This window comes from Bombina bombina, chromosome 2 (genome assembly GCF_027579735.1).
Source record: "Bombina bombina isolate aBomBom1 chromosome 2, aBomBom1.pri, whole genome shotgun sequence".
Lineage (NCBI taxonomy): Eukaryota > Metazoa > Chordata > Amphibia > Anura > Bombinatoridae > Bombina > Bombina bombina.
Genome location: NC_069500.1, coordinates 19,896,629 through 19,910,997, shown reverse-complemented (window position 1 = coordinate 19,910,997; position 14,369 = coordinate 19,896,629). Strand labels below are relative to the sequence as shown.

General features: G+C 45.6%; 1 protein-coding gene across 1 annotated transcript in view; it reads right to left on the bottom strand.

Annotated features, from left to right (window-relative positions):
• The window catches only part of DNAI1 (dynein axonemal intermediate chain 1), an 803,770-nt gene that overhangs the window by 480,464 nt on the left and 308,937 nt on the right, over positions 1 to 14,369 (bottom strand). The window contains exons 17-18 of the mRNA XM_053700976.1: positions 4,387 to 4,535; positions 3,263 to 3,362 (exon numbers count right to left, since the gene is read on the bottom strand). Of these exons, the coding sequence (XP_053556951.1) occupies positions 3,263 to 3,362; positions 4,387 to 4,535 (249 nt within the window). The remainder of the gene's footprint in view (positions 1 to 3,262; positions 3,363 to 4,386; positions 4,536 to 14,369) is intronic.

Here is a 14,369-nt window from a genome sequence, read left to right as displayed (position 1 = left end):
GAACCAGTACTAGTGATAGGGAAGCAGTGCAGAGGAACCAGTACTAGTGATAGGAAAGCAGTGCAGAGGAACCAGTACTAGTGATAGGAAAGCAGTGCAGAGGAACCAGTACTAGTGATAGGACAGAAGTGCAAAGGAACCAGTACTAGTGATAGGACAGAAGTGCAGAGGAACCAGTACTAGTGATAGGACAGAAGTGCAGAGGAACCAGTACTAGTGATACGACAGAAGTGCAAGGAAACCAGCGCCAGTGATAGGAAAGCAGTGCAGAGGAACCAGAGCCAGTGATAGGAAAGCAGTGCAGAGGAACCAGTACTAGTGATAGGACAGCAGTGCAGAGGAACCAGTACTAGTGATAGGGAAGCAGTGCAGAGGAACCAGTACTAGTGATAGGAAAGCAGTGCAGAGGAACCAGTACTAGTGATAGGACTGAAGTGCAGAGGAACCAGTACTAGTGATAAGACAGCAGTGCAGAGGAACCAGTACTAGTGATAGGAAAGCAGTGCAGAGGAACCAGTACTAGTGATAGGACAGAAGTGCAGAGGAACCAGTACTAGTGATAGGACAGAAGTGCAGAGGAACCAGTACTAGTGATAGGAAAGCAGTGCAGAGGAACCAGTACTAGTGATACAACAGAAGTGCAAGGAAACCAGCACCAGTGATAGGAAAGCAGTACAGAGGAACCAGCGCCAGTGATAGGACAGCAATGCAGAGGAACCAGAGCCAGTGATAGGACAGCAGTGCAGAGGAACCAGTACTAGTGATATGGAAGCAGTGCAGAGAAACCAGTACTAGTGAAAGGACAGAAGTGCAGAGGAACCAGTACTAGTGATAGGACAGCAGTGCAGAGGAACCAGTACTAGTGATAGGAAAGCAGTGAAGAGGAACCAGTACTAGTGATACGACAGAAGTGCAAGGAAACCAGCGCCAGTGATAGGAAAGCAGTGCAGAGGAACCAGAGCCAGTGATAGGAAAGCAGTGCAGAGGAACCAGCACTTGTGATAGGACAGCAGTGCAGAGGAACCAGTGATAGGACAGAAGTGCAGAGGAAACAGTACTAGTGATAGGAAAGCAGTGCAGAGAAACCAGCGCCAGTGATATGACAGCAGTGCAGAGGAACCAGCGCCAGTGATATGACAGCAGTGCAGAGGAACCAGCACTAGTGATAGGAAAGCAGTGCAAGGAAACCAGCGCCAGTGATAGGACAGAAGTGCAGAGGAACCAGTGATAGGACAGAAGTGCAGAGGAACCAGTACTAGTGATAGGACAGCAGTCCAGAGGAACCAGAGCCAGTGATAGGATAGCAGTGAAAAGGAACCAGAGCCAGTGATGGGACAGCAGTGCAGAGGAACCAGCACTAGTGATAGGACAGAAGTGCAGAGTAACCAGTACTAGTGATAGGAAAGCAGTGCAGAGGAACCAGTACTAGTGATAGGACTGAAGTGCAGAGGAACCAGTACTAGTGATAGGACTGAAGTGCAGAGGAACCAGTACTAGTGATAGGAAAGCAGTGCAGAGGAACCAGTACTAGTGATAGGACAGAAGTGCAGAGGAACCAGTACTAGTGATAGGACAGAAGTGCAGAGGAACCAGTACTAGTGATAGGACAGAAGTGCAGAGGAACCAGTACTAGTGATAGGAAAGCAGTGCAGAGGAACCAGTACTAGTGATAGGACAGAAATGCAGAGGAACCAGTACTAGTGATAGGACAGCAGTCCAGAGGAACCAGAGCCAGTGATAGGACAGCAGTGAAGAGGAACCAGAGCCAGTGATAGGACAGAAGTGCAGAGGAACCAGCACCAGTGATAGGACAGCAGTCCAGAGGAACCAGAGCCAGTGATAGGACAGCAGTGAAGAGGAACCAGAGCCAGTGATAGGAAAGCAGTGCAGAGGAACCAGTAATAGGAAAGTAGTGCAGTGATAGGACAGCAGTGCAGAAAAACCAGTACTAGTAATAGGACAGCAGTGCAGAGAAACCAGTGCCAATGATAGGACAGCAGTACAGAGGAACCAGCGCCATTGATAGGACAGCAGTGCAGAGGAACCAGAGCCAGTGATAGGAAAGCAGTGCAGAGGAACCAGTACTAGTGATAGGACAGCAGTGCAGAGGAACCAGTGCCAGTGATAGGACAGCAGTGCAGAGGAACCAGTGCCAGTGATAGGACAGCAGTGCAGAGGAACCAGTGCCAGTGATAGGACAGCAGTGCAGAGGAACCAGTGCCAATGATAGGACAGCAGTGCAGAGGAACCAGTGCCAGTGATAGGACAGCAGTGCAGAGGAACCAGAGCCAGTGATAGGACAGCAGTGCAGAGGAACCAGTGGCAGTTATAGGACAGCAATACAGAGGAACCAGTGCCAGTGATAGGACAGCAGTACAGAGGAACCAGCACTAGTGATAGGACAGCAGTTCAGAGGAACCAGTGCCAGTGATAGGACAGCAGTGCAGAGGAACCAGTGCCAGTGATAGGACAGCAGTGCAGAGGAACCAGCACCGGTGACAGGACAGCAGTGCAGAGGAAACAGTACTAGTGATAAGACAGCAGTGCAGAGGAACCAGTGCAAGTGATAGGACAGCAGTGCAGAGGAACCAGCGCCAGTGATAGGACAGCAGTGCGGAGGAATCAGCGCGTGATAAGACAGCAGTGCAGAGGAACCAGCACTATTGATAGGACGGCAGTGCAGAGGAACCAGTACCAGTGATAGGACAGCAGTGTAGAGGAACCAGCACTATTGATAGGACAGCAGTGCAGAGGAACCAGCCCTATTTATAGGACAGCAGTGCAGAGGAACCAGCGCCAGTGATAGGACAGCAGTGCAGAGGAACCAGCACTAGTGATAGGACAACCGTGTAAAGGAACCAGCACTAGTGATAGGACAACCGTGTAAAGGAACCAGCACTAGTGATAGGACAACCGTGTAAAGGAACCAGCACTAGTGATAGGATAGCAGTGCAGAGGAACCAGCACTAGTTATATGACAGCAGTGCAGAGGAACCAGCACTAGTGATAGGATAGCAGTGCAGAGGAACCAGCACTAGTGATAGGACAGCAGTGCAGAGGAACCAGCACTAGTGATAGGACAGCAGTGCAGAGGAACCAGCACTAGTTATATGACAGCAGTGCAGAGGAACCAGCACTAGTGATAGGACAGCAGTGCAGAGGAACCAGCACTAGTTATATGACAGCAGTGCAGAGGAGTCAGTGCCAGTGATAAAACAATAGTGCAGAGCTCACATAGCCATACGTATATAAATCTACCAACCTTTCCATCAGTGGTCACAGCAGCAAACACCGTAGACGAATATGGAGCCCACGCAACATCTCCTACAGCTGAGTTCAGGTCAAAAACAAACAGGGGAGTCCTGGGGGAAAAAACAACAACCCAAAAGATCATTTTATTTGACACTCGAAAGTTGAACTTCAGAACATTTGTAAATGCTTTATAACCAGCTAATTAGCTTTCAGTTCCTCAGGTTCATCAAAAGTTAGAAAAATAACTATCATCTTTGTATTGTTAACTAAAACATTTATTTCACTTTATACAAACAATACCAGTAAGTGCCGGCTGTGCCATTTATAGAGCACTTGAGAAAACGAAGCATAAGAATCCTAATCTGCTCCCTGCTGAATCAGACATTGGTGTAGGACTAAGCACCAGACCTGACTGTGAGAGATAGGAAAATGTGCTCAGAAAGAGATGCGTGAATGAACAGAAGAGGTGAGTATTACAGACAATCACCTAGTGCTGAGCGCAGGGAAGAATTACACATACGCTACAATATTCTGAGCAAAGCATTTTTCTTCTGAAAGTCTGACATGCAGATTTATAAGCCACCCTGCACAGGGGAAGGTATCAAACCTACACAGCTTTAATCATAAATCAATACGGCTTTCCTAAACTCTGTCTGCGGCTTTTTGGTTTCGTTTACTAATATATTAATATAGTAGTATTCAGAAAGGGCTCAACCTATGCCCCTCTTTATATGCTCAGCCTCTCAGAGCTTCACAAAGATCAAAAGAGAAAGAGGAAACTGATATGATGCAAAATAAATGTAAAGTATATGAAGCTACAGCTAATGATTAAATATTTCTGGAACCTTTACAAAAAGGGCTGAACAAATAAGTTACAAATGTAGTATTCTATATGGAGGCTTTTTAAAGAGAATAATATATCACAATGTTCTGCATCAGTTTGGCTTAATAAATTCCCTGTATTTTTCTTTATAAAACTTTGTGAGCACTGACAGTATATTTATGTGCGCGTAATGAATATTTTCCATAAACTTTAAAACACACAAATGATGTGGGAAGCACCAAAAGTTGCACTTGGGCAAATACATAATGAGCTGATTTTACAATAATACAACTGTATTGTAAAGTACTTACTTCACCGTATGTTCCCAAATCTTAACTGTCCAGTCTGAGCTGCAAGTGATAAAAACCTTGGGATGGAATGAATTCCAGCGCACTGCGTCCACCGCCATGTTGTGCCCATCAAATGTGTCCAAGAACTGGCTTGAATAAGCTTTTGAGCACTAAAAATTGAAGGAAAGTAAATCAAATTTCTGTCGGTATAGGGGTTAATAAGTTAGAAAGTTTATTGCGGTGTGCTATTAGCAGTATAGGGGTAAATAGGTTAGGATTTTTTTGCGGTGGGCTATTGGCGGTTAAGGGGTTAATAGGTTAGGGAGTTTATTGCTGTTGGCGGCATAGGGGTTAATAGATTAAGAAGTTTATTATAGTGGGCTATTGTCCGTATAGGGGTAAATAGGTTTGGAAGTTTACTGCGATGGGCTATTGGCAGTTAAGGGGTTAAGTATTGTAGGGTTTGTTTGCGGTGGTGGTTTACGTCGATTTAGGGGTACATATGTATTAGGCTTGGAGCTAGATATTTAAAGGGATTCTATACTTTCTATCACCAATGTCGGTGCCAATGCTGCTTGGTAAATTTCACCAGCATTGCCAGCCATTGCGATGTATAGTAAAAACGCCTCTCGGCGATGCTGCCTTTAAACAGTAATGTCGGCACTTTTTAATATTTCGCCGGCATTCTCAACATCCCTTCTGGATATATTGGCACCTCGCAGCACTTTTGATCATCGGAGCCTAAATAACACACCTATAAGCAAGTGCATCTGTGCAGTTTGTCTGAGCTGTGACAGGGTACAAGATCATGTGTATATCAGTCAGAAGTTACAAAGAGCAATCTATCCCGGTTGTTAAGGAGTTAATGTTTTTCTGTTAGCTAACACACCTGTTACTTCTTAATCAAAGTGGGCAGTGTTCGGATGGGTGTCCTTTGATTGGCTAGAATTACACAGTGTATATTACCGGGTGGCACCCGGGCTTTGGCTTGCTGATTTCCTAAACATTGAGAAAGGCTGCTTAGACAGCCGAAGCGCGTTTGTTATATTAGAACACCTCACCTATGTCTCTCACCACTGTCACCGATGGCTGCAGATATCGGCCAGGAAGCAGGGGGGTGATTGTACATAATTGTCTTTCACTGGAGCCAGAGTAGCTGTGGTCCATCTATAGTGTACCCTGACTTTGTTTTACTTTTATTAAAGAAAAGCTGCTCTCAAAACAAAGTTGCCTGATAGTATTTGCAGTGGCTTTTCCCCAAAATGCAGCGCCTCTCTGTATATAACACACATATAAGTGCATCTGTGCCCTGTGTCTGAGTGCAGCACCTCTCTGTATATAACACACATATAAGTGCATCTGTGCCCTGTGTCTGAGTGCAGCACCTCTCTGTATATAACACACATATAAGTGCATCTGTGCCCTGTGTCTGAGTGCAGCACCTCTCTGTATATAACACACATATAAGTGCATCTGTGCCCTGTGTCTGAGTGCAGCACCTCTCTGTATATAACACACATATAAGTGCATCTGTGCCCTGTGTCTGAGTGCAGCACCTCTCTGTATATAACACACATATAAGTGCATCTGTGCAGTGTGTCTGAGTGCAGCACCTCTCTGTATATAACACACATATAAGTGCATCTGTGCCCTGTGTCTGAGTACAGCACCTCTCTGTATATAACACACATATAAGTACATCTGTGCCCTGTGTATGAGTGCAGCGCCTCTCTGTATATAACACACATATAAGTGCATCTGTGCCCTGTGTCTGAGTGCAGCACCTCTCTGTATATAACACACATATAAGTGCATCTGTGCCCTGTGTCTGAGTGCAGCACCTCTCTGTATATAACACACATATAAGTGCATCTGTGCCCTGTGTCTGAGTGCAGCACCTCTCTGTATATAACACACATATAAGTGCATCTGTGCAGTGTGTCTGAGTGCAGCACCTCTCTCTATATAACACACATATAAGTGCATCTGTGCCCTGTGTCTGAGTGCAGCGCCTCTCTGTATATAACACACATATAAGTGCATCTGTGCCCTGTGTCTGAGTACAGCACCTCTCTGTATATAACACACATATAAGTGCATCTGTGCCCTGTGTCTGAGTGCAGCACCTCTCTGTATATAACACACATATAAGTGCATCTGTGCAGTGTGTCTGAGTGCAGCACCTCTCTGTATATAACACACATATAAGTGCATCTGTGCCCTGTGTCTGAGCGCAGCGCCTCTCTGTATATAACACACATATAAGTGCATATGTGCAGTGTGTCTGAGTGCAGCACCTCTCTGTATATAACACACATATAAGTGCATCTGTGCCCTGTGTCTGAGTGCAGCACCTCTCTGTATATAACACACATATAAGTGCATCTGTGCTCTGTGTCTGAGTGCAGCGCCTCTCTGTATATAACACACATATAAGTGCATCTGTGCAGTGTGTCTGAGCGCAGCGCCTCTCTGTATATAACACACATATAAGTGCATCTGTGCCCTGTGTCTGAGCGCAGCGCCTCTCTGTATATAACACACATATAAGTGCATCTGTGCAGTGTGTCTGAGTGCAGCGCCTCTCTGTATATAACACACATATAAGTGCATCTGTGCCCTGTGTCTGAGCGCAGCGCCTCTCTGTATATAACACACATATAAGTGCATCTGTGCAGTGTGTCTGAGTGCAGCACCTCTCTGTATATAACACACATATAAGTGCATCTGTGCTCTGTGTCTGAGTGCAGCGCCTCTCTGTATATAACACACATATAAGTGCATCTGTGCCCTGTGTCTGAGTACAGCACCTCTCTGTATATAACACACATATAAGTGCATCTGTGCTCTGTGTCTGAGTGCAGCGCCTCTCTGTATATAACACACATATAAGTGCATCTGTGCCCTGTGTCTGAGTGCAGCACCTCTCTGTATATAACACACATATAAGTGCATCTGTGCCCTGTGTCTGAGTGCAGCACCTCTCTGTATATAACACACATATAAGTGCATCTGTGCCCTGTGTCTGAGTGCAGCACCTCTCTGAATATAACACACATATAAGTGCATCTGTGCTCTGTGTCTGAGTGCAGCACCTCTCTGTATATAACACACATATAAGTGCATCTGTGCTCTGTGTCTGAGTGCAGCACCTCTCTGTATATAACACACATATAAGTGCATCTGTGCCCTGTGTCTGAGTGCAGCACCTCTCTGTATATAACACACATATAAGTGCATCTGTGCAGTGTGTCTGAGTGCAGCACCTCTCTGTATATAACACACATATAAGTGCATCTGTGCCCTGTGTCTGAGTGCAGCACCTCTCTGTATATAACACACATATAAGTGCATCTGTGCCCTGTGTCTGAGTACAGCACCTCTCTGTATATAACACACATATAAGTGCATCTGTGCCCTGTGTCTGAGTGCAGCACCTCTCTGTATATAACACACATATAAGTGCATCTGTGCCCTGTGTCTGAGTGCAGCACCTCTCTGTATATAACACACATATAAGTGCATCTGTGCACTGTGTCTGAGTGCAGCACCTCTCTGTATATAACACACATATAAGTGCATCTGTGCAGTGTGTCTGAGTGCAGCACCTCTCTGTATATAACACACATATAAGTGCATCTGTGCAGTGTGTCTGAGCGCAGCACCTCTCTGTATATAACACACATATAAGTGCATCTGTGCCCTGTGTATGAGTGTAGCACCTCTCTGTATATAACACACATATAAGTGCATCTGTGCCCTGTGTATGAGTGCAGCTCCTCTCTGTATATAACACACATATAAGTGCATCTGTGCCCTGTGTCTGAGTGCAGCACCTCTCTGTATATAACACACATATAAGTGCATCTGTGCCCTGTGTCTGAGTGCAGCACCTCTCTGTATATAACACACATATAAGGTGCATCTGTGCCCTGTGTCTGAGTGCAGCAGCCTCTCTGTATATAACACACATATAAAGTGCATCTGTGCCCTGTGTCTGAGTGCAGCACCTCTCTGTATATAACACACATATAAGTGCATCTGTGCCCTGTGTCTGAGTGCAGCACCTCTCTGTATATAACACACATATAAGTGCATCTGTGCCCTGTGTCTGAGGGCAGCACATCTCTGTATATAACACACATATAAGTGCATCTGTGCCCTGTGTCTGAGTGCAGCACCTCTCTGTATATAACACACATATAAGTGCATCTGTGCCCTGTGTCTGAGTGCAGCACCTCTCTGTATATAACACACATATAAGTGCATCTGTGCCCTGTGTCTGAGTGCAGCACCTCTCTGTATATAACACACATATAAGTGCATCTGTGCCCTGTGTCTGAGTGCAGCTCCTCTCTGTATATAACACACATATAAGTGCATCTGTGCCCTGTGTCTGAGTGCAGCACCTCTCTGTATATAACACACATATAAGTGCATCTGTGCCCTGTGTCTGAGTGCAGCACCTCTCTGTATATAACACACATATAAGTGCATCTGTGCCCTGTGTCCTGAGTGCAGCACCTCTCTGTATATAACACACATATAAGTGCATCTGTGCCCTGTGTCTGAGTGCAGCACCTCTCTGTATATAACACACATATAAGTGCATCTGTGCTCTGTGTCTGAGTACAGCACCTCTCTGTATATAACACACATATAAGTGCATCTGTGCCCTGTGTCTGAGTGCAGCACCTCTCTGTATATAACACACATATAAGTGCATCTGTGCCGTGTGTCTGAGTGCAGCACCTCTCTGTATATAACACACATATAAGTGCATCTGTGCCCTGTGTCTGAGTGCAGCACCTCTCTGTATATAACACACATATAAGTGCATCTGTGCCCTGTGTCTGAGTGCAGCACCTCTCTGTATATAACACACATATAAGTGCATCTGTGCCCTGTGTCTGAGTGCAGCACCTCTCTGTATATAACACACATATAAGTGCATCTGTGCCCTGTGTCTGAGTGCAGCACCTCTCTGTATATAACACACATATAAGTGCATCTGTGCCCTGTGTCTGAGTACAGCACCTCTCTGTATATAACACACATATAAGTGCATCTGTGCCCTGTGTCTGAGTGCAGCACCTCTCTGTATATAACACACATATAAGTGCATCTGTGCCCTGTGTCTGAGTGCAGCACCTCTCTGTATATAACACACATATAAGTGCATCTGTGCCCTGTGTCTGAGTGCAGCACCTCTCTGTATATAACACACATATAAGTGCATCTGTGCCCTGTGTCTGAGTGCAGCACCTCTCTGTATATAACACACATATAAGTGCATCTGTGCCCTGTGTCTGAGAGCAGCACCTCTCTGTATATAACACACATATAAGTGCATCTGTGCCCTGTGTCTGAGTGCAGCACCTCTCTGTATATAACACACATATAAGTGCATCTGTGCCCTGTGGTCCTGAGTGCAGCACCTCTTCTGTATATAACACACATATAAGTGCATCTGTGCCCTGTGTCTGAGCGCAGCACCTCTCTGTATATAACACACATATAAGTGCATCTGTGCCCTGTGTCTGAGTGCAGCACCTCTCTGTATATAACACACATATAAGTGCATCTGTGCCCCTGTGTATGAGTGCAGCACCTCTCTGTATATAACACACATATAAGTGCATCTGTGCACTGTGTATGAGTGCAGCACCTCTCTGTATATAACACACATATAAGTGCATCTGTGCTCTGTGTCTGAGTGCAGCACCTCTCTGTATATAACACACATATAAGTGCATCTTGTGCCTGTGTCTGAGTGCCAGTCACCTCTCTGTATATAACACACATATAAGTGCATCTGTGCCCTGTGTCTGAGTGCAGCACCTCTCTGTATATAACACACATATAAGTGCATCTGTGCCCTGTGTCTGAGTGCAGCACCTCTCTGTATATAACACACATATAAGTGCATCTGTGCCAGGTGTCTGAGTGCATGCACCTCTCTGGTATATAACACACATATAAGTGGCATCTGTGCCTGTGTCTGAGTGCAGCACCTCTCTGTATATGAACACAGCGATGATAAGTGCAGTCTGTGCCAGTCTCTGAGTGCAGAGCACCTCTCTGTATATAACACACATATAAGTGCATCTGTGCAGTGTGTCTGAGGCAGCACCCTCTCTGTATATAACACACATATAAGTGCATCTGTGCCCTGTGTCTGAGTGCAGCGACCTCTCTGTATTATAACACACATATAAGTGCATCTGTGCCCTGTGTCTGAGTACAGCACCTCTCTGTATATAACACACATATAAGTGCATCTGTGCCTGTGTCTGAGTGCAGCACCTCTCTGTATATAACACACAGATTGTGCATCTGTGCCTGTGTCTGAGGCAGCATCCTCTCTGTATATAACACACATATAAGTGCATCTCGTGCCCTGTGGTCTGAGTGCAGCACACTCTCTGCAGCGCCTCTCTGTATATAACACACATATAAGTGCATCTGTGCCCTGTGTCTGAGTGCAGCACCTCTCTGTATATAACACACATATAAGTGCATCTGTGCCCTGTGTCTGAGTGCAGCGCCTCTCTGTATATAACACACATATAAGTGCATCTGTGCCCTGTGTCTGAGTACAGCACCTCTCTGTATATAACACACATATAAGTGCATCTGTGCCCTGTGTCTGAGTACAGCACCTCTCTGTATATAACACACATATAAGTGCATCTGTGCCCTGTGTCTGAGTGCAGCACCTCTCTGTATATAACACACATATAAGTGCATCTGTGCCCTGTGTCTGAGCGCAGCGCCTCTCTGTATATAACACACATATAAGTGCATCTGTGCCCTGTGTCTGAGTGTAGCACCTCTCTGTATATAACACACATATAAGTGCATCTGTGCCCTGTGTCTGAGCGCAGCACCTCTCTGTATATAACACACATATAAGTGCATCTGTGCCCTGTGTCTGAGCGCAGTACCTCTCTGTATATAACACACATATAAGTGCATCTGTGCCCTGTGTCTGAGTGCAGTACCTCTCTGTATATAACACACATATAAGTGCATCTGTGCCCTGTGTCTGAGTGCAGCACCTCTCTGTATATAACACACATATAAGTGCATCTGTGCCCTGTGTCTGAGTGCAGCACCTCTCTGTATATAACACACATATAAGTGCATCTGTGCCCTGTGTCTGAGTGCAGCACCTCTCTGTATATAACACACATATAAGTGCATCTGTGCCCTGTGTCTGAGTGCAGCACCTCTCTGTATATAACACACATATAAGTGCATCTGTGCCCTGTGTCTGAGTACAGCACCTCTCTGTATATAACACACATATAAGTGCATCTGTGCCCTGTGTCTGAGTGCAGCACCTCTCTTTATATAACACACATATAAGTGCATCTGTGCCCTGTGTCTGAGTGCAGCACCTCTCTGTATATAACACACATATAAGTGCATCTGTGCCCTGTGTCTGAGTGCAGCGCCTCTCTGTATATAACACACATATAAGTGCATCTGTGCCCTGTGTCTGAGTGCAGCACCTCTCTGTATATAACACACATATAAGTGCATCTGTGCCCTGTGTCTGAGTGCAGCTACCTCTCTGTATATAACACACATATAAGTGCATCTGTGCCAGTGTGTCTGAGTGCAGCACCTCTCTGTATATAACACACATATAAGTGCATCTGTGCCCTGTGTCTGAGTGCAGCACCTCTCTGTATATAACACACATATAAGTGCATCTGTGCCCTGTGTCTGAGCGCAGCAGACTCTCTGTATATAACACACATATAAGTGCATCTGTGCCCTGTGTCTGAGTACAGCACCTCTCTGTATATAACACACATATAAGTGCATCTGTGCCGTGTGTCTGAGTGCAGCACCTCTCTGTATATAACACACATATAAGTGCATCTGTGCCCGTGTGTCCTGAGTGCAGCACCTCTCTGTATATAACACACATATAAGTGCATCTGTGCCCTGTGTCTGAGGGCAGCACCTCTCTGTATATAACACACATATAAGTGCATCTGTGCCCTGTGTCTGAGTGCAGCACCTCTCTGTATATAACACACATATAAGTGCATCTGTTGCCCTGTGTCTGAGTGCAGCACCTCTCTGTATATAACACACATATAAGTGCATCTGTGGCCCTGTGTCTGAGTGCAAGCACCTCTCTGTATATAACACACATATAAGTGCATCTGTGCCCTGTGTCTGAGTGCAGCACCCTCTCTGTATATCACACACATATAAGTGCATCTGTGCCCTGTGTCTGAGTGCAGCACCTCTCTGTATATAACACACATATAAGTGCATCTGTGCCCTGTGTCTGAGTGCAGCACCTCTCTGTATATAACACACATATAAGTGCATCTGTGCCCTGTGTCTGAGTGCAGCAGCCTCTCTGTATATACACACATATAAGTGCATCTGTGCCCTGTGTCTGAGTGCAGCACCTCTCTGTATATAACACACATATAAGTGCATCTGTGCCCTGTGTCTGAGTGCAGCACCTCTCTGTATATAACACACATATAAGTGCATCTGTGCCCTGTGGGCTGAGTCACAGCACCTCTCTGTATATAACACACATTTAAGTGCATCTGTGCCCTGTGTCTGAGTGCAGCACCTCTCTGTATATAACACACATATAAGTGCATCTGTGCCCTGTGTCTGAGTGCAGCACCTCTCTGTATATAACACACATATAAGTGCATCTGTGCCCTGTGTCTGAGTGCAGCACCTCTCTGTATATAACACACATATAAGTGCATCTGTGAACAGTGTCTGAGTGCAGCACCTCTCTGTATATAACACACATATAAGTGCATCTGTGCCCTGTGTCTGAGTGCAGCACCTCTCTGTATATAACACACATATAAGTGCATCTGTGCCCTGTGTCTGAGTGCAGCACCTCTCTGTATATAACACATTTATAAGTGCATCTGTGCCCTGTGTCTGAGTGCAGCACCTCTCTGTTTATAACACACATATAAGTGCATCTGTGCTCTGTGTCTGAGTGCAGCACCTCTCTGTATATAACACACATATAAGTGCATCTGTGCCCTGTGTCTGAGTGCAGCACCTCTCTGTATATAACACACATATAAGTGCATCTGTGCCCTGTGTCTGAGTGCAGCACCTCTCTGTATATAACACACATATAAGTGCATCTGTGCCCTGTGTCTGAGTGCAGTACCTCTCTGTATATAACACACATATAAGTGCATCTGTGCCCTGTGTCTGAGTGCAGCACCTCTCTGTATATAACACACATATAAGTGCATCTGTGCCCTGTGTCTGAGTGCAGCACCTCTCTGTATATAACACACATATAAGTGCATCTGTGCCCTGTGTCTGAGTGCAGCACCTCTCTGTATATAACATACATATAAGTGCATCTGTGCCCTGTGTCTGAGTGCAGCACCTCTCTTTATATAACACACATATAAGTGCACTCTGTGCCCTGTGTCTGAGTGCAGCACCTCTCTTATATAACACACATATAAGTGCATCTGTGCCCTGTGTCTGAGTGCGCTCCTCTCTGTATATAACACACATATAAGTGCATCTGTGCCCTGTGTCTGAGTGCAGCCGCCTCTCTGTATATAACACACATATAAGTGCATCTGTGCCCGTGTTTCTGAGAGCAGCACCTCTCTGTATATAACACACATATTAAGTGCATCTGTGCACTGTGTCTGAGTGCAGCACCTCTCTGTATATAACACACATATAAGTCGCATCTGTGCCCTGTGTCTGAGTAGCAGCACCTCATCTGTATATAAACACACATATAAGTGCATCTGTGCCCTGTGTCTGAGTGCTAGCACCTCTCTGTAATAACACACATATAAGTGCATCTGTGCCCTGTGTCTGAGTGCAGCACCTCTCTGTATATAACACACATATAAGTGCATCTGTGCCCTGTGTCTGAGCGCAGCGACCTCTCTGTATATAACACACATATAAGTGCATCTGTGCCCTGTGTCTGAGTGCAGCACCTCTCTGTATATAACACA